Source organism: Typopeltis vanoorti, chromosome 24, assembly GCF_054136105.1.
Source record: "Typopeltis vanoorti isolate ZY-2024b chromosome 24, IOZ_Tvanoo_1.0, whole genome shotgun sequence".
Lineage (NCBI taxonomy): Eukaryota > Metazoa > Arthropoda > Arachnida > Uropygi > Thelyphonidae > Typopeltis > Typopeltis vanoorti.
The window spans coordinates 65,934,691-65,956,649 of record NC_143572.1 but is presented as its reverse complement, the minus strand read 5'-3'; the positions used below and the strand labels follow the sequence as shown (position 1 = coordinate 65,956,649).

The window sequence follows — 21,959 nt, the reverse complement described above, 5'->3', positions numbered from 1 at the left end:
TATTCACTAGTTCATGTAAACGTCTGCAAACATAAATGAATTCTGATATATTTACCAATTACTCGGTCATATAAAAACAAAGCTAAATACAACACTGAATTTCCAAAAGAAAATGGAAATTCCATAGATAAAATTCTTGGCAATTACAAGAATTTTGCTTATTGCCAATAATTCTCTTCTGAGATGATGGAAACAGTGGTTTATGAAACTCTCAATCACGACCCACTTTCATCATCATTTAATTACAGAATGACCAAAAATGACCACTATCACAAAATCATAAAAAAGATTAAAACCAATAAATTATTATTGTAGCAAATGCTAGATCTCATTTATAAACATTTTATATGACCATGTGAGCTGGGTTCAATAATTAAAATTACAGGTAAATTACAAAACTAAACACATTATGAACAATCATTTGTGTCCCATTAGATCCCACATCAGAGAACAGTCAGGATCAGTGCTAAATATATGGTGGAGCTGACTGAAATTTGGTCTTTCTTCTGGTTTGTATTCCCAGCATCTTAGCATAATTTTGTGCACCTTATCAGGACATTGTTCAGGTTGACTAAGACGTTGATTAGCTTCTAATAACTGGATAACCTGAAAAAAAAGTGTTTAAATATAACATATATCAAAATAAAAGAATGCTACTGTTATATAACTCTTTAAAGAAATAAATAAACTTAATTATTAATATTACTTCAAAGCCTTCATAGAGACAGAAGACTCATCATATAACTCACAGACCAAAATAACTATAAAAATACCTTATCTTGAATACATTCAGTGCTGGAGCACTCACTACCCACTCTGGCAACACATTCCACTCATCCATCCCCTGCCATTTGTACAGTTTCCAGGGATGACCTCTTGTTCTCACATTACCTATTATCCTATGCAGTAATTCCCTGAATATGGTGTCATAACTTACATGGCAGATGAAAAATGTGTGAATGTTCAGAGAGTGTGGGTGGAAGTGATAGATAAAATAATAAAATGGGCAATAATGATTGTGAAAAACAGAGTGCAATGTTGTGGGCAGGGTTGTGTGTGTGACCGGAGATAAAATAGCGAGACTGAATGATAGCAAAAAAAAAAAAAAAAGATGCGAGATTTGAAAGCTGAGATGGTGAAGATAAGGTATGAGATGATGTAGATGCAGAGTGAAATGAAGAGAATTGTATATATGTATGGAAGAGTAAAGAAGATGAAAACAAATGATGTTGATATAGAAGAAGTAATGAAAGACCTGCAAGTGGCATTTTATGGTAATTTGATTATTAGAGGTGTGGTAAATTAGAAGATGCACAAGGTATGTTTACTAGGAGGTAAAATGAATAGAGTGATTGAGGCATAAGTGAACAAAGGTTTTGGTAGTGCGAGTAGGGAAAAATGACTTAACTGGGATCAAGAAGAATGAAAGATTGGATATCAGGAGGTTGTTGAGAAGGATAAAAGATAATAGCGTTATAAGAAAGGTGTGATGATTAGGTATGTGTAATGGGATGAGGTGGAGAGCAAAAATTATGAATGATATGGCAGCAGAAATGCATAAAGAGAAAGGAGTGCAGTTTATTAATGCATGGAATGAGTTTGAAGGAAGAACCGAGCTGTATAAAAGTAACAAACTGCATTTGAATGGTTTTGGTGTGAGTCATTTGAAGAAACTGCTGCTGAAAGGAAGAGTAATGAGTGCAGAGAATGAATATGAGCAAGTAAGAAGCAATGTGAAAGAACAGGAGAGTAAGAAAGGCAAGTCTGAAGGGATGAGGTGGAGAGCAAAAATTATGAATGATATGGCAGCAGAAATGCATAAAGAGAAAGGAGTGCAGTTTATTAATGCATGGAATGAGTTTGAAGGAAGAACCGAGCTGTATAAAAGTAACAAACTGCATTTGAATGGTTTTGGTGTGAGTCATTTGAAGAAACTGCTGCTGAAAGGAAGAGTAATGAGTGCAGAGAATGAATATGAGCAAGTAAGAAGCAATGTGAAAGAACAGGAGAGTAAGAAAGGCAAGTCTGAAGTGGTTAGCAAGAGTGTAGAGAATGAGAGAACAAGCTTGAGAAAGGTTGATGCTACAAGAGGATGTGAATGCATGTGCAAGACAAAAAGGGAAGGTAGATGGGATGATCTAGGATGTAGGGAAAACAGTTGGATTTGAAGAAGGTTATGGGATGAGTAAGGAGAAAAAAGAAATGGTTCGAGGAAGGTATGGAGAAGAAGTCACATCTAATAAGTGGTATCAATGAAACTTGTTACAGATCCAGGAATGAGCTGTTATGTTTGTATATGAATGCTAAAATTATCAGAAGCAAAGGAAATGGTTGCATTCATTGAGTTCATTCACCCAAAAATTGTTGGAATAAGTGAAACATGGTTGGATGAGGATGACATCCTGACAGAAATAGGGATAGAAGTGTATGATGTATTTTGTGAAGATAGAAAGGATAAAATGGGAGGTGGAGTACTACTGATGATAGAAAAAGAATGATGTCCATAAAAGGTAGAGATGCAAGGGGGAAATAGTGGCAGTAGTTTTGAGGTAGTATAGTGTGAGATAGATGTGAATAGAATGAAATGGTTCATCAGAATGTTGCTGGTAATGTGGAGGGTAGTGACCAGGAAATGTATAAGCAAATTAGCTAAGAAAATAGGAAAAGGGGTGATCATTATATGTGATTTTAATTACAGCAATATAGATTGGGATGATGAGATAGCAAGAAGTAAAGAAAATGAGTTTCGAGTATTTGAGGGACAACTACCCCAGGCAATATGTAACAGAGAGCACATGAAGATCGAGAGTCTTCATCATCATCAAATTCCTGCCATGTACACTCAAGAAGTCTACAGGATATGATAGTACTACATGAAAAATTTACATCATTACTAACTTCCTATCTACAGTTTTCCTCCAAATCGGTCTGTTACTTGTCAAGACTCCAACATTATCAGATCTTATATTTCTATCATCTAAGGCACACTTTGTACAGTATCAATCCACCGATATCTTGGTCTTCCTCTGGGTCGTTTTCCTGCCAACCTAGCAGAGAAAACTTGTTTTGCTAATCTTTCCTTGCCCATTCTATTTAAGTGACTATACCACCTGAGATAAGATCTGTTAATGAATTCCTGGATGCTGACAATGTCAAGTTCTTTCCTAATATCCTTGCTTTTAATATGATATTGCCATTGATACCATCTGTTCACTCCTCTAATCTTTCTCAGGACTCTCATATCTGCACTCTCTAGTCTTTGGTCAAGTGTTTTACTTCTGACCCAACTCTCAGATCCATAAGTTAAAACTGGTTTGAACACCATCTTGTATACAGCTAATTTAGTGTTCCGACTAATTTCTCTCTTATTCCATACGAATTTATTCAATTGACTTCCTACCATACCAGCTTTGTCGATTCTGTTGTCTATTTCCATATTTAATTTACCATCTTCACTAAAATTCGTGCCTTTTTCCAGCTGAAAGGTTTCACTTGTTCCAGAGGTTCTCCATTCACAACGCAGTTGACATTTTAAACGATTCTGTCTATTTTCATTGTCTTTGTCTTTTTATTGCTGACCTTCATACCATATCTATTACAACAATTATTCAATTTAGTCAGGGATTCTTGCAGACTTGTAGCAGATTTATTTAAAAGTATAACATCGTCTGCATAAAGCAAAGAGATGATGTTAACATCTCCAATTTTGATATCATGTTTAATACCACTTTCCTTCATAATATGATCCATATAGATAATCAATAACAAAGGGGATAATGTACATCCTTGTCTCACACCAGATTTAACATTAAACCATCTTCCTGTATTTCCTTCAATTCTAACTGCTGACTTACAACTCAAATAAAGACTAAGTATTGCTCAATATAATGCCCCATTGACACACCATATAACTGTAGCGTATCGAATAGCTTCTTTCTTGGCACCTTGTAATATGCCTTTTCCAGATCGACAAAACTTAAATACAGATCTCTGTTATATTCCCATGCTTTCTCAAATATTTGTCGTAAAGTGAAGATCTGATCCTGACAGCCTGTATTTGGCCTGAATCCAGCTTGTTCTTTACCAAGCTTTTCTTCCACAATTCTTCTCAACCGTTTCTCAAGTATATTTGCATAAATCTTGCCAGGAACACTCAGTAGGGAAATAACTCTGTAATTCTCACATTCAGTTTTATTTCCCTTTTTATATATGGGTACTATGAGAGCTCTACTTCAATCATCGGGAATTCGTCCCTCTGTCTAGGCTTTCTGAACTATGCAGTGCAGCCACTGTAAGAATTTTATATCACCAAACTTCAGCATTTCTGGTAGAATATCATCTACTCCTGCTGCCTTTCCACATTTCAAGCCTTTGATAGCTTTTTCTACTTCAAGTACAAATATGTATTCTTGATTGTATGCCTGTTGAGTGTTTTTTACCACTCACTGCTTGTTTCATTTAGCAATTTTTTGAAGTAATTACTCCATACTTCAAGGATATTTTTTTCTCCCATTTTCATGTCACCTTTATCATCTCTAACTCCATTTACAGCTCTTTCCTCTATTCCTAAGCTTCTTCAACAAACTCCAGAATATCTTACCACCTTCATGATATTTATTTCCTATGTTCTTGCCAAAGTCTTCCCATGAGTTTTGTTTAGCTAGTTTTACACAGTGTTTAGCTTTCTTACATTTGTCTTTGTATTCTCTAAGAGCACAAGTTGACTTATTTGCCAGGAACTTTTGATATGCTTTCTTCTTTTCCATCACTGCATCTTTAACTTCCTGTGTCCAGCATGGAGTTCTGATTTTTCTATTCTTACAGACAACCTCACCACATGCCTCTCTGGCAGAATCGATCAGTGTTTTCTTCAAGGCTTGCAACTGAATCTCCAAAGTTTGATTCCTGTTCTCAAACTCTTTCATTTTTTCTTCAACAATCTTTGTATAATTTTGTCTACAGTTCACATCTGAGAGCTGCTCAACTTTTATTCACTTTAAAACTTTCTTACATGTTATTCTTTTCAATATGAAATTCAATTTTATCCTGCTCAAGACTAAATAGTGATCACTTCCAATTTCAAATCCTCTGTACACTCTGGTGTCCTGCACCAGGGAGAAAACATCACTATCAACAACAACACAGTCCATGAGACTTTTCTTGTTCCTAGCCTCTTCTCTCCATGTGAATTTGTGCACATTTTTATGTTGGAACATGGTGTTAGTAATAACCAGTCCATGTCCTGAGCAGAAATCCAACAGATATTTGCCATTATTATTAGATTTGCTCTTTTCTCCAAATTTTCACAAATTATTTTTGTGTCTGACAATCATTTCCTACTCTGCTATTCAGATCCCCAACAAAGACCAACTTTTCCTTTTTCATTGTGTCAGTTGCTTTCTCTAAAGCATTAAAAAATTCCTTCACTTCTACCTTAGTAGATCCTTCTGTGAGACCATAGGCACAAATCAGTCTTATTGTCCAGTTCAACATTCTCATATTTGCCCACATCACTCTACTTGAGACTGCCTGCCATTCAAGAAGTTTAGCCTTGTATTTAGTATTGAATACTCTGGCTACTCCTTCTTTTCCTTGATTGTTATTGCCTGAACATAACATTTTGTATTTATTGTTCTCACCAGTTTTTGTCATTTTTGTTTCAGTCACCCCTATTATATCGATCTGGTGCTTATCTAATTCCTCAGCTAGCTCCATTTCTTTGCCATTCAAGGTTCCTTATGTTGATAGTACCGATCTTTAACTCTGGTGATGTTGAGTTGGGGTGTGTTTTCAGATTTGTTCCAGTAGCTGACTTTTTGCTGTTCGCCCTGGTTCCCTGGCGAAAACAACAGGGGCCTTGTTTAACCGGATGACGACCCAGCCAGCATGAAATTTTGTATTTTGGTTTAAGCCAATAAGAATACAATTTAGTCAGCTAAATCCTAAATTGCCAGCCCGTCCTTGTTCGTTCAGTATCCAGGTAGATATCCAACAGGGTGCACCACGAGAAGGTCATTAGCTCTGACCTAATTGGACATTAGGTCAGAGCCGTGGTTGGTTCTCCGCATTCCTTTAAAGGCTATGTGGAGGTCTCTTCTCAGTTATATAGCTTTGACCCTTAAGCACCCCTTGGATTTGATTATCTCATCAGAGGATGTTATTATACATGAGATGTCAAATCTTCTTCCAACTGGTGACAACGACCATAAAGTGATTACCTGAGTGGTTGCCAACCGTGTGAGGGCTTCTGTGAGGAAAAGGTACATGTGGAACTACAAGGCTAGATTATGAGAAGCTCAGGAGACAGAATGCAGCTGTAGCATGGAATCAGGAGTTGGTCAGAAAGGAGATCAATGCTGCTTGGGTGATATTCAAGAACTACCTAGTAGAAGCAATGTCAAAATTTATTTGATAGGTCAGAAGGTTAAATAAGGTAGTTGTGAAATTGATGAATGAAGAGATTAAGCATACAATACAAAAAAAAAAAAAAAAAGGAATTATGGCAGCAACATAAGAGAAGTGGTAATAATCAATTCTATGAGGAATACAAGAAAGAGGAAGGAGGGTGACTCAGTTGGCAAGGGTAGCAAAAGTTCCGTACGAGCAACAGCTAGCTAATGATGCCAGAGAACAAAATTAAAAAAAAAAAAAGATTATGGTAGAATGGCATTGATTGAAGAAAATGACAAAGGATAACTGCTGCAGAGGATATAGTCGAGATATTTAATGCACAATTCATAGAGGTCTTTCATCCTTGAGAATGAGACATCATGGATCACGAGTGACTAACGAGGAGGAGAAATTGACTGCAAGTAAGCAAGAGGAATATGGGGAATTAAGCAATCTTGATGTTAATAAGACTGAGGGACTTGATGATATATCACTGTGTATTTTGAAATAATATTCCAAGGAGTTGATATCTATCTTGACATATTTGTTTAATATAATTTGGGTCAAGCACCAAAGGAGTGGAAGGATGGCAAGATTATACTGCTTCATAAAGGTGACAGAATTCAAGTATCAAATTATAGGCCAATCTGTGTGTCAGGTGTTGTGGCTAAAGTGTTGGAGAGGCTGGTAAGAATCAGGATCCTAATTGAGTTGACAACAATGGTATTATGCTTGATGGATAGCAGAGATTTGCTAAAAGGAGGTCATGTTAAAGTAATCTACTTATTACAATAAAGTGACAGCAGCAATGGATGTGAGAAATGTATATACAGTAAGCATACTCAGAAGGATGTTATTTGCACAAGCTTTGAATAGATTACTGCATGATAAGTTGATAATCAAACTAGAGCAGATGGGGTTGGACATCAGACTAGTGCACTGGCTTGGAGGTTGGTTGTCTGATAGGTATCAAACAAGTTGTGTATGGGGGAGTAATATTCCAGAAGAGGAAAGTCACTAATGGTGTGCCTCAGGGTCATTGCTGTTTAACCTGTATGCTGATAATACTGAGGAAGATTTGAATGGGGATATACACTTGTTTGCAGATGGTGCAAAGTTGCAACGAACTATGAGGAGCAGAGCAGGTGTTGTGGCCTTACAAGGAGACCTGAATAGACTGAGTGAATGGGTGCATGGGAGTGGGAATACCAGTTTAATGTTATAAAATGTAAGGTTTTAAAATTTGGAAAACAAAGATGGGATGTAGAATTTACACTTGGTGGGTCTGCCACTACCCCAAGAGAAATTGGGGTGATGGTGGATAATGATCTAAAATTTAGAGGACATACTGCCAAAATTATGAGGACAACAATTAATGTTGAATTAATGAATTCTGGCATGAATTCATAGTGTTGTTGACTTGTAGAAGAAAGGAGATTCTCGTTCCATTGCATATAAGGCTCTACTACTGTGCACAGATTTGATCACCAAATTCTTTCAAAAGGATGAAGAGATGTTGGAGAGGGGTCCAGAGGTGATTGACTAAAATAGTTTCTGATCTCTGGAAGGTTGAGATGATACAAATTGCAGTCTAGTGGATAGGAGAAAGAAGGATGATATGATAGAGACGTACAAGTTGGTAAGGAGTTCTTATAGGATTAACATTGAAGAGGTTTTTCATAAAATGCTGGTAGATTGAAGGAGAACAAGAGGTCATCCCTAGAATCTGTATAAGGAGGGGTTAGAGCAAGGTAGTGAGAAGCAGGTTTTTTTGCATGGAGAGTTGTGAATGATTGGAATGCATTGCCTGAGAGCATGGTGTCTGCACAGAATCTGAATATTTTTAAAGGCATGCTATGATGAGCTGTGTGTATGACAGAAGAGACCTGCTAGATGAGTCTTTGACTCCACCTGGTTTTAAGATGATAATAATAATAATCTAATAATAATCTAGGGAAAGATCAACGTGGTCTTTCCCTAGGGTGATTTGATTCAGTCAGAAGTGCCTTAGAAGACTGAAATGTTAGATTTAACAATGCTGGGGTTGACAAGTAACTATTTTGAATGAAAATGGTTGATAGGAGATTAGTAATAATGTAAATTTAATCATGTAGTACTGCATAGTAGTCTGTACACTCTTGAGGGTACATAGCAGGAAATTGATGATGAAGTATAAAATGGAATAATCTAATATACAACTTCTTAACAATGACGCTTACAGAAAGAAGAAACAAAAAAGTTGACTCATTACTTGTAAAATAATTGAAATCAACTGACATAGCTACCTGAGATCCTGTCATGTCTCCATATGGTTGTTGACCTAATGAAAACATTTCCCACAAAGTAACACCATAACTCCATACATCACTAGCATGAGAAAAAGTTCCATAGTTAACAGATTCAGGTGCATACCTAATTCAGGAAAATACAGAACTAATGATTTTATGGGTACAGAACATTATGAAGCATAATAATTATTCATTCAATAAATCTCCAATAATAATAAAATTAATTTTGTAAATTATACAATTATAATTTAATTTCCAATGATTTTATAAATGGGCATTTAGTAATAATTGATTAAATAATGTTAAAATTTTTATTTGTAACAATTTCCTTAAAAAGAATTGTTTTATTGATAAATAAATAAACGGCATATGTATTTCTGAAATACAGCAATCTGCCATCTATTTGACTGTTAGAAAATAATTTTTTGTTGATTTTAAGGTTCATTATCTTAAAAAAATGGTGCATATGTATGAATGCACAAGCTTGCCCGCACGCGCGCGCGCGCGCGCACACACACACACACAAACTTGGGCTAATGATTATTCTTTCATATTATTGTTAAATTAAAATACAATCAACCTTTTTCTTTAATTAAAACTATTGTAAATAAATAAAGTAAATATAACATTTTTGGCATAAGTGAATATAACATTTTTGACTTTCTCACAAATAATCATTACAAGAAGCTAGCAATTAGAAGCTTCTTTCCAAAATTGATTCTGAAACATGGCAGGAAGTAAGTTGATCACAACAATCTGTAACAAATAATCATAACAAAATTATGCCATGTTTAGTCTGTTTCTAAGAGAACGCTGACATCTTCTTGGACTGTTTCTTCCTGTACAGTTTTACTTATACACCTGAATATACATACTTTTTAAAATTATAAAATACATTATGGTTTTATTTTCGATTTTATTAATACGAAGCAGTAAATATGTAATGCAATAATGTACAGCTCAGAAAGTTCTGTATGTATACACATACGCTCTATATGCGTGTGCATATTTTGCTTATATCTGGAGACATCTTTTTGCTTACCTGACTTTTTTTTATAGGCAGTGATTATTATTATTATATTTATATTTTTTTCTGAGGTTTTATTAACTGATAACACATTGAAAAGGCTTTAGTAAGCCAACAATTTTAACCTCACTTTTCATCCATTACTAATAACAGTGGATAAGCCAAGAATACTCATTCTGACTGGAACAGATTAAATGATCTGATTGGAATAAACATTAATGAAGCTTAAAAAATCTGCTAATGCCTTTTATTTCATGAAGGGAATCCTTTCCGGATCATGACGTTGATATGAAGGTCAAAACATCGAGTGATTATTTTGGTTTATATTAAACTAAAGTTTTACTATAACACAGTAGTTGTTTCAATAATTTTTTTAAAATAATGAATCCGCAGAAGGAGCAGACAAGGTCATTTTAGCCCTATCTAACTTTGGAAACTGAGGGGTAGTTGATCTCCACCTACAGCCAATCATAGAGAGCTAGCACAAACTATCAATGATTATAAGTGGCAATGGATGAGAGTATAGACAACCACTATTTCTAATGCCTAATTGGACTGAGTGAAGTTAACATCCAAAAAGTGCGTGATTTCATCAAAGAAAACCTGAAATTGTCTGTGAGATTGATTGAAGATGAATTGGGGATTCCAAAATCAACTATGCACAACATTTTGACTGAGAGTTTGGGCCTTCTTAAATTGAATTCACGATTTGTTCTCCACAAGTTGACCGACGACCAAAAAACGAACACCGCAAGGACCTCATTAAAACTGCCTCAAACTTCCTTGAAATGATCGTTACTGGCGACAAAACGTAGTGTTTTGAGTACGAGCCCAAAACAAAGCGCCAAAGTGCCGAGTGGAGACCATCAGAAGAGGGGCATCTGAAAGAAAAAAAAATTCGCTTGGAGAAGTCAAAAGTAAAGATAATGTTGATTTCTTTCTATGATTCCAAGGGAATTATCCACAAAGAATTCGTTCTGCCTGGCCAAACTGTCGATGGCGAGTTTTACCTCAAAGTTTTGAAGCGATTGATAGCGAGAATTCATCACGTACGGCATGAATATGGTGATGCAGGCAGCTAGTCACTTTTACACGATAATGCACCATCTGATCATTGGAACATTGTGAGACAGCTTTTGAGCAAAAACCAAGTTTGTGTGTTGGATCACTCGTCATATTCACCTGATTTAGCACCCTGTGACTTCTTTCTCTTCCCCCGACTTCATTTCCCGATGAAAGGAAGCGATACGACACCAATGAAAATGTTCAAGTGGCAGTAACCATAATCCTCAACAGTATCCCAAAAACAGATATAAAAAACTCATTTAACAAATTAATTGACTGTGACAAACGCTGTATTGAAGCTGAGGGAGAGTATACTGATTGAAATAAATGATTTGAACAATTATAATTGGCCTGTGTTTTATTTTCTATCAAAGGTTCGGTTTCTTTTTGGACAGAGGGTGTACTTCTGCTGCTAGCACAAGCAGAAATTAGTACTGTTAGGTTTAGAGAAATAAAAACAATTACAGTGATCGCTAATTACAGTACTGTGAATGTGTAGAGGTTTACTAGCCCCCATTGGAGTTTTTCCATCACCAATAATTTAACTCCCCTCATCATCAACCAATATCTGGTTTGAAATTTACACATTTTACATAAGAGGGTATCTAATTACTGTATATAAAGCAGAGAAAGTGAGTCATCTTCATTTAAATAATGAAACTTTCCAGTTCCACTGATACTTCTCTCGCCCCCATCTCTCTCATGAAAAATAGCACAGTATGTGGTTTCAGCAGCTCATTAAAAAGAATAATTTAGAGTAATTTAATTTTTAATATTTTTTGCAGTATCATAACAAATACTCCCATTGCTATACTTAAAACAGTGGAAGTTATGGGATTACTTCAGCAACTGATGTAAGTCAACAGCCTGTTCATAGAAACTGCATCACTTTACATATAGTTTTAGTAGTTAAATGGTCATTTTCATTGGTGCATAATTAGATATTTCATTGTATTGCATCATCTATCATTCCCACGGGTTTCTGCATAATGTAATAGTTGCTGCTATTGTGTCAGAATTTTTTATGCTATACACAGACAGCAAGAGCTAGTTTTCATATTTTCATGCTGAGATCACCATGGCTAGTTATGTGCAGTTAACATCTCGCAGAAAAAGTGTGATTTATTCCTCTGTAAGAAACCAGATCTGCCGAAAGGAAGAAAGCCATTATCGACACCATGCCAAGATCAAGTTCTAAAGTGGCTTTGCCTCAAAAATCATTGTGTGTCATCCAGAGAAATGAAATGGGACTGGGAAGAACAAATGGGAGTTGTGGCAAGCTCTGTAACTGCAGGAGAAGACTCATTCAACAGGGACTGATAGCCAGGAAACCTATTAATTCAGTTCTTTTTAAAACTTTGTTACACACTTTTCTTTGTTGTTTCAAGGATACTTGCGACATATAACTGAATGATATAATCACGTAATCACAAGAAAGATATTTATTTAACCAAATATTTCGGTTAAATAAATATCTTTCTTGTGATTACATGATTATATCATTCACACTTTTCTTTTCAGTAAGAAATTCAATTTTATCCTACTCAAAACTAAAATACTGATCATTTTCTATTTCAAATCCTTTGTATTCTCTTGTGTCCTGAGTATACAGCATATTTGAAATAGGAAGTGGCTTCCAAAAAGTGATAGCCAGTGGTATAAAAAAAAAGTAATGAAATTTAGTCTGAGTGCACAGGAGCTGGGTGACTTTAAGTGTGGAACTTTGAAGGACAAAAAAAAAAAAAAAAAAAAACCAGTAGATTACTGTATTATACACATCATAATGAATAAGTAATACATTAATGAATTTATACATATGAAATAATATATAAAATGGTTATCAAATGTATAACTAAATTTCCAAAGCATAAGATCATTAAACTGTAATAACTTTATGACCTGAATTAAAAATAGTCTATTCAATGAAAAGTCAATTCTTAATATTTGCAATTCAGTGGAACTTAAAAGTTGGACACACTGTGTTAAGCTGTTTAACACATTGACTGCCACTGTCCTATTGTGTAGACTTACCACCAGTGCCAATAGGTTATTAGTATTTTTTGTTCAAAAATATATAATTGATGATACATTTTTCGCATTGTCACTAAACCATGACCTTTTTAAGTAAAAAAAAGTTTTCAGAGCTTGTGTGGTTACATTATTGGCTGAAAGATTCTAGTCCTGTGCAAGTGGGGATTGTGTGACTAGTATACTAATACTCAGTATGAAAAGTATTATTATTAATGGCATCTCCATGGAGTCTAATAATAGTGTGTAAGAAAGTTTTAAAATGAATGAGCAACTTCTGATTCTAATTTTTTATGTAAATGTTATTGAAAATAAGGGAAAATGATGTCAATTCTTTCTTGCAGCAAATTATACAGGACTGTGTTTTAGTAGCATTTAGTTCACGAAGTTATCATCATCCCACTGAAGAATAGCGAGATCAGAATTTAGGACATTTGTTATGGAGAATCTAGAAGCATCTAATGACTGAGCATTTCAAGGTTTGTTGAATGAGAGGGAAGAGTGAAGTTTACTCTCATTAGAAAAGTTATGGACAGGATATGAAATTCAGTGACAGCAGGTTATTTATGTACAGGAGGAGAAAGTACAGGGTCCTAGGATGCTGCTGTACTGGCAGAGAAATATGAGGAGAGAAGGGAGTGACTGACCTGAAAGGATAAGAAGCACAGGGAAAGGATTAAAACTAATGCTCAATTCTTCCAATGCTCCATCTCGGTCACAGAAACATCTTGAGGGACTACAATATAACCACACAGCCCAGTGGATAGCACATAGACCCGCCCTCTCACTTATAGGTAACAAGTTTGAATCTCACTGTGACTGACACATTTGTAAACGTGTTTATGTGATAGATGATTCTGAAGAATACAGGGTATCTAAAAAATAACTCCACAGTTTTCAATGAAATTTATTTTATGACATTTTGAAACAAATGTATGCAGCATGTATTATCAAAGTACGTCAAAAGTTTGATTACTTGTTAGTGGAACTCAATGTGTGCACCATTTACAGTCCTAGAGACATAAAAACAAAATTCCACCTCAGACCACGCTCGGATAAGCATATCCATAGGAACTGCTTGTGTGTTGCTGTTATTCGATGGCACAGTGGGCAAGGGATTGGAATTTTTCTTGATACACAGTGCCTTTTACATAGCCCCCAAAGGAACAAATCCAATGTAGTCAAATTGGGACTGCACAGTGGCCAAGCAATTGAACCTCCTCTGCCTATCTATTTTCTTGGGAATTGGTTGTTGAGCACAGTCTGCACAACTGCTGCATAATGTAGCAGGCTCCATACTGTTGGAAAATGAAGCCCTCCACATTCTCAAGTTGGAGAAATACAAAGTTCTCTAGTATTTTCTATTTGAACCATCATATGATGGTCTCCTTGCTGAATATTCGTGAAGTGACAACCAGATGGTTGTACAGACGTGCAGTGCTGCAGTAATGGCATTGCCACAAAAGAAAACACAGTGCATCTTATGGTTTGTAGAAACCAAGTCATGACAACTGACCAAAGGAACTTCAAGTGGGAGTATGGTAGGAATGCTCCAAGTGAAAAAAGCATCTGTAAGTGGCATCAACAGTGCTTGGAAACAGAAAGTGTTTTAAAAGGACAAGGAAAACATGGAACTAATTCAATTGTTTTTCCAATGTAGCCTTAAACTTTCAGTTAATAGTGCAAGTTGTTAAATAAACATTCCTAAAAGCATTGTGCATGACGTTGTTTACAAGAGATTGAAACTTCATGCTCATAAACTGCAGCTTATTCATCACATCTGGCCTACTAATAAGTAATAAAGAGTTCAGTTTGTGACGACTACGTTATTACACCTCATTGCTGAACATGAACACTACTACCTCCAGGGCTTTTATTTTCTGATGAGGCAATGTTTCATGTGCATGGAGTCATGAATCACCATAACTGTCAGGTATGTGGAGAAAATGAATCGGTGGAGTTCGTAACAGTCCAAAAAGTCACTGTCTGGTGCAATATCATTGTATTGTCGAGCCATTTTTTTCCATGAGGAGATGATTACAAGTGTAGCATACTTGGATATGCTAGAGAACTTTGTGTTTCCCCAGATTGAGAACATGGAGGACCTCATTTTTCAACAGGATGGAGCCCTGCCACATTATGCAGCAATTGTGTGGGCTGTGCTCAACAACCAATTCCCAGCAAAATGCATAGGCAGAGGAGGTCTCATTGCTTGGCCACTGTGCAGTCCTGATTTGAATGGTTTGTAGGGCTGTAAATGGTGCACACATTGAGTTCCACTAACAGGTAATGAAACTTGTGACAATGTACTTTGATAATATATACACATATATTTTTGCTTGAAAATGTCATAAAATAAATTTCATTGAAAACTCTGGAGTTCTTTTTCGGACACCCTGTACTAAATGCAGTTGACTCTCACTATATCAAATTTGCAGTGACCACAGGAACAGTTTGTTGCAATGAATTTTTTTTACTACAGCTATACAGATAGGTTTTGTCATGACTTTTCAGTAGTTGTATAGTGAGTAAGTAACAAACTTACTGTATATTATCGCATATAATGCGAAATTTATGGTAAAAAATACCACTTAAAGTTAGGGGTTCGCATTATATGCGGATCTTAAAAAATATAACATCTTATTAGACTTGCACACACAATATACACTACCTAATGCCTATGCAACCAAAACTACTTGACCCACTCGCATTCGGCAACCGAGCGCGCATCGTATCTGTGCATAAAGCCAGTAATGGAAGTAGTGTTAATATCCCGCCCCCTTGGCGGGATATTAGCACAGTTAGGTATATCAGTTTAACCATAGTTCATTTTAAATATTATTCGTTAAACAAACCTAGCCTGAAAATGAGCCAACAGAAAAGTTTATCTTTTGAAACAGGATTTAAATTGCGTGTTGTGCAGTTTGCAGAAGAACATAATAACAATGTTGCTATGAGAGAATTGGGTGTAGCAGAGAGTAATACAGTATTAGACTATGGCGTAAGCAAAAAGACAAAAAATCCCCAAAACGTGCCTGTCGTGGAGATGTAGCATCCTTTCCAGAACTCGAAGAAGAGCTAAATGAATGGATTTTGACGCAACGAAAAGATGGCATTATAGTAACAAGAAATGCAATTCGTTTTCGAGCTCTACAACTCAAGAATGGTAAATTCAAGGACACAGGACACACCAAGTATTTCATCTTATCTTGCTTCACCTGGGTGGTGCAACAGATTTATGGAATGCAAAGCATTAACATTACAACACCGAACAAAAATTGCACAGAAGTTACCAAAGCAGCTTGAAGAAAAAGTGGAGTCCTTCAATAAATTTATCATAAAATTATCGAAGTGTCTGTGATATGAATTTTTCCAAATAGGCAGTATGGATGAGATGTCCATATACTTTGATATGCCTGGGAATTGAACAGTAAACTAAGTTGGTGAAAAGGGTGTCCTCATAAAAACAACGGGACATGAAAAAACGCATTTTACCATTGTTCTAGCATGCATGGCAGACGGAACCAAATTAAAGCCGACAGTGATATTTAAAAGGAAGAAAATTCCGAAACGTATGAAATTTCTACCAGGTGTCTTTGTTCGCGCCAATCAGAAAGGTTGGATGGATGAAGAAGGTGTACAATTGTGGCTGGATCAAGTATGGAACATACGTCCAGGTAGCTTGCTACATCAACAAAGCATGCTAGTCTGGGATATGTTCTGGACGCATTTAATGGAGACAAGCAAAGAGAAAGCACGTGAGTTACGCACAGACCTAGCAGTCCAAGGTGGTCTAACTTCCGTTTTGCAGTAAGCTGTTTAAAGATGACAAAGGGTGGGAATTTTCAGAAGCCTGAGATCACCCTAGTCACCAGCTGGGTTAAAGATGCATGGGATTCGATACCATCTGAAATGATTCAACGCTCAATTCTTAAATGTGGAATAAATAACTCAATGGATGGATCCGAAGATGACGTCGTATACAAAAGCGAGGATGACGTACAACAAAATGGAGAGCATGATGACGATGACGACAACTGCTACACTGATGACGCAATCCCTATGGACGAATTTATAAATGAAATGTTTGATGACTCAAAAGATGAAGAAGAATTTAAAGGATTTTGACATTTTGTTTTAAAATAAATATTTCTTTCGTTAATTCGTATTGTATTATTTATAATGTTATGGAACAGATTAACAGATCACATTATACGTGGACATGGCATTTTAGGGCTAGTTTTCAAATGAAATTTCTAGTGCGCATTATACGCAAAAATATATGGTACTTACTCACTACAGCAAATTACAGTCTACTCTCACTCCACTAAAAACTGTTTGCTATTCCAAATGAATAGCAGTGCTTATTGATAATTTGGATAACAGACAAATAATACTAGTGTATTATGTGTCTGTTAATTGCTTGTGTTCTTTGGCTAGTTTGTTTTCAGGATGAAAAACTTGAATTTCTGAGAAGAAAAATCCTACTAACCGCTAGTAGCAACAGCAAAAGTGTGTTGCACACACACACACACAAGAAGAAATTATAATAGTATGTGGTCTGAGTTACTTGGGAAGACACTGTAATCTGCAGTTTATTCAGAACAGTTATTCATAAGGAAAAATAATTCTGTTAGACAAGTGATAAGAGAATTAGAAAGGAAAATCAGGATGGAATTATGAATATTAAGTTACAAATAAGATATTAAAGAGCAAAGTTATTTTTTGATTTTAATAAACTGAATACTAAATGAAACATGTGGATGACTCTAAAGTCCTATCTAGGTGGTGTGTCCTCTATGGGCAAAGTGGGACCTTTGACAATTATTACTTTCCAAATTTTGGGAAGTGTTATGCATCCATATTTATTTAAATTCGGCTGATTTCTGAGTGCTGCTGCTGCAGCAGATTCTAAAAACAGTCTTTCCTTTTTAAATTTATCATGGTAGAGCACGGTGGTTTTCTTCCAGGATAACCTGTGGGTTGTATCAAATACATGGTCTGCAAGGCCAGACTGATGATATGATTACAGATGTATACGATTTGTGTTCTTCTAAATGGATGATCGCTGATCTACTTGCCTGTCTGAAGTAAGCCAACTTGCAGGAACGTAAGTATTTGTAAAAATTAAATAAGTATTTGTAAAAATTACCATTTTACTGGCCATCTTCCACCTGAAGTTGCTTTGTAGTATTCACTACCTGTTCCTAAAGCTCTTGATAATCCAAAATCACTGATTTTAGCCTGAAATAAATGTATTTATTTTAACCTGGAATAAATAAATATATGAATACCAACCTCACTATGTACACATTACAGTATATAACTACATGCACATATACTGCAATTATGATTTATAAACTGAAAAATCCTGCTAAATAGTTAATCTGAAAAAATAAATAAATAAAAAATTCTAATGAAAAATTTAACTTCATTCACTTTAGAAACTACATTGCCCTTCTATGAATCAAAATTTATGGTTATCTAGGATTTTAATTACAAATATGATAGATTAATTAATTTTTTTTTTTTTTTTTTTTTGCAAAAACAATACAAAACTAAGAATTTAGTCCTACTGTTTATGTAACCATTTAATTAAAAATGTAATATTTTATCCTTTTTAATTGGCATATCTCTAGTAAAGTTTGTATTTTAAAAAATCATTACATATGATGACTAGTTGTAACTATATGATTAAAACATTTCTTGATATAAAGAAAATTTTATTTCTACAACTTTTATATTAAAATACAACCAAGTTTTATGCAACTGAAAAATGTAGCCATGTTTAGCAATAAATTATGATTTTACTTTCACTGTTATGTGGTTTGTAGTGCAGTGGCTAAAAGGGAATGATGTATAGAATCTGAATATGGAATTCAATATAGGGAGTGAAATTATTTCTCGATTAGAAACAGAATACACTCTGCAAGAGATCAAAGTTTTATGTGATCAAAGATCAAAATTATTTTATTTTCTGGTAATCTATTAATGCAGATGAAGTTTTTCTCTTGCAAAATTTTCAGTTATCTTCCTATATTGAAAATGGCTATGAAACATAGCCAAAAATTCTATAAAAAAACAATTTTATGTTAAGTGGATTCCATCATTAATTAGTATTATAATTATCAGATGGTAGTATAGATATATAAGTTTGAGATGCTGTTGACATTTTCTTAATTGCCACCTTATCAGCATAAGAGGATATCAGGACAGGTGGTGCTTAACTTCCTTTTTGTATCCCGATATGATATATTTTGTTCTGCTTATCTTTTGTATTCTTTTTCGTTTTTCCACTTCTAGCATGTATGGGAGAAAGTGGATGATCTGACACATTTAGTTTTCTATTTGATTTGCTATCATGCCAGAAGGGTAACCAGTGTGGTAAGAAATGCAGAGTATGATAGGTAGGAAGAGATGGAGAAAACATTTCAATAAACTTAGAAAATCATATACTTGAACAAGTAAAGCAATTTACTTGTTCAAGTATTATGCAAGAAAAGAGCAAAAACCTCCACCAAAGTGTCAAACTGTGCTGAGAAAACACAGAAATAGTAAAATACAGACTTAACAAAAGATGGTCAAACATGAATAAATTAAACAAAATATGGGAAAATAACAGCATTTCAAAAAGTCTCAAACTAAAACTCTATAAAACCACTATTATACCTACAGCAATGTTTGGAACCAAGACATCAATGAAAGAAATACAGAAAATCAGAGCATTCAAAATGAAATGATTAAGAAAAATAAATAAGGCTTATTTGTTTTGTATTCTGACAGTGAGTCTTATTTATTTTTCTTAATCATTAATCTTAAACTATAGAGAATTTATCATAGGTATAATTCTTAAACAGCAATTAAGATGGTTTGGACACCTCCAGAGAAAATCCCATCAAAAATTGCCAAATAGTCTTGAATGGAATCACTGGAGGAAAACGGTCAAGAGGCACACCAAAAAGACAAAAAGAACCTGGATACAGGTCTGTGAAAGAAAGGTCACATTTATTGAGTTTCAGAGAAATGACAGAAATTGCCAGAAATAGAACCAGATGGCAAAGGTTTGTTCATAGGATACTCAACCTGTTATCTAATGGACGAGAAAGAAGAAGAAAACATCTTAGTGGATGAGAGATGTACATTCTAACAGGATAGTTGAGATACCTTGTTTTTACAGATGTAGGCTTTGGTGTATCAAAAGTAAGGATGATGTGCCTGGTTGGAACCATGTGACCATCCCTATGTATAAGAGTGCACCTCATTCCTGTCACTCCCTGATCTTTAAACTCTGAACATATCTTCTCATCGGGAACACCACTGATATCACTTTTCTACAAGAACTGAAGATTTTGCAGCAAGAAAGGGACAGCTTCAATTTTATCAACTTTTGAAAATGAAATACAAACTATTCCAAAAAAATATTTTTAGACTGCTGCTTGAAACGTTTTGCCAATGTATAATATACATATGAATACACATGTGAGCACTATTGTTAAGGTAAAATCTTTTCTTTTTTTTACTCATAGCTGGAGATGAATTTTCTAAATTTGGAGCTGCTCCTTGGAGTTGCACCAAACTGTAAAAATACACTAATCTAAGGAAAATCATTAAATTAAGTAACAAAATATTGTTACAGAATTATTTATTACTACATGAGAATATATAAGAAAATATCCAAAAAAATGTTTGATGAAATTTAAATGAAATATTTACAAGAAATCATGAATATTAGGAGCAAAATTGTATGGTGCAAGTACTAGACTGCTAGGAAAGAAGTCAGTAGAAACATCCGAGAAGAGAACTGACAGTGTTTGAATATAGATAGGATGCCATGATGAAAGCCTATCTGTTTGGTAAATTGTTGACAAATTAGACCATCCAAGGTTGACAATCAGCAATACCGCACTGAGATGGAAGCCTCAATGAACATAATCATGCCATTTAAGAAATTAATAAAGATATAAAGTATGAATTGACTTTAAATATCTAGACTAAAACAAATCTCTTGTGTTAAGGCTAAAGTACTGGGAGGACATCATGTTGGAGGTTTGATAGAATATTTACAGCAGTAGGAGAGGATTAAAAACCAATTTTAATGCTTCCAATATTTCATCTCAATCACTGAGACATCTTCAGGGATTACAAATAACTCTTGTAACACACACACACACACAAAAGACAACACAGTACTAAATGAAACACGTGGATGACTCTAAAGTCCTATCTAGGTGGTGTGTCCTCTATGGGCAAAGTGGGATCTTTGACAATTATTACTTTCCAAATTTTGGGAAGCGTTATGCATCCATATTTATTTAAATTCGGCTCATTTCTGAGTGCTGCTGCAGCAGATTCTAAAAACAGTCTTTCCTTTTTAAATTTATCATGGTAGAGCACGGTGGTTTTCTTCCAGGATATCCTGTGGGTTGTATCAAATACATGGTCTGCAAGGCCAGACTGACGATAGTTGTGATTACAGATGTATATGATTTGTCATAACTGGTAATTAATTTACGGAATTAACAACGCATATGAAGTATATTAATTAAAGATAACTTTAATGAATCACTTCTATATTTCGGCAATGTCACATTGCCATCTTCAGGAACATAAAGATATGGTATGTGCACTAAGGAACTAACAAAGCAAATGAGGAAGAAAGTAAGAAACTAATTTTGTTCCTAAAGTCCTAATGGTGCCCTCTTGTGGGCTAATTTGGTAGTCTTGGCAGTTGGGCTGAAGTTCTCCCAAATTTGGGGCAGTTTCATGCACCCAAATTTGTTGAGGTTAGGAACGTTTTTTAGAGCTGCTGAAGATTCTTTGAATAATCTTTCGTAATTAAACTTGCTGCGATGGATTATTTTTGTTTTCTTCCAACGAATTTTATGGTGGGTATCTAAGGCATGGTCTGCCAACCCAGAGCGGCTGTACTGGTGAAACCGGATGTAGTCTTGGTGTTCTGAAATCCTGATATTTGTTGTTCTGCCTGTTTGGCCAAAGTAGGACAATTTGCAGCTGCAAGGGACCTGGTATACACCAGGTAGGTCCTACCTGGTGTATACCAGGTAGGACCTACCAGATTTCGCTTCCATACATTAAGACTGGTAGGGCTAATGTATTGTATACTTTTAGTCTGGTTTGTTTTTGAACTAGGTGTGATTTAA

General features: G+C 35.2%; 1 protein-coding gene across 1 annotated transcript in view; it reads right to left on the bottom strand.

Annotated features, from left to right (window-relative positions):
• Window positions 1–326: 326 nt before the first annotated feature.
• Window positions 327–21,959, bottom strand: part of Shark (SH2 ankyrin repeat kinase) — a 266,529-nt gene continuing 244,896 nt past the window's right edge. The window contains exons 16-18 of the mRNA XM_090413998.1: window positions 17,951–18,042; window positions 8,676–8,802; window positions 327–606 (exon numbers count right to left, since the gene is read on the bottom strand). Of these exons, the coding sequence (XP_090270124.1) occupies window positions 418–606; window positions 8,676–8,802; window positions 17,951–18,042 (408 nt within the window). The 3' untranslated portion in view covers window positions 327–417. The remainder of the gene's footprint in view (window positions 607–8,675; window positions 8,803–17,950; window positions 18,043–21,959) is intronic.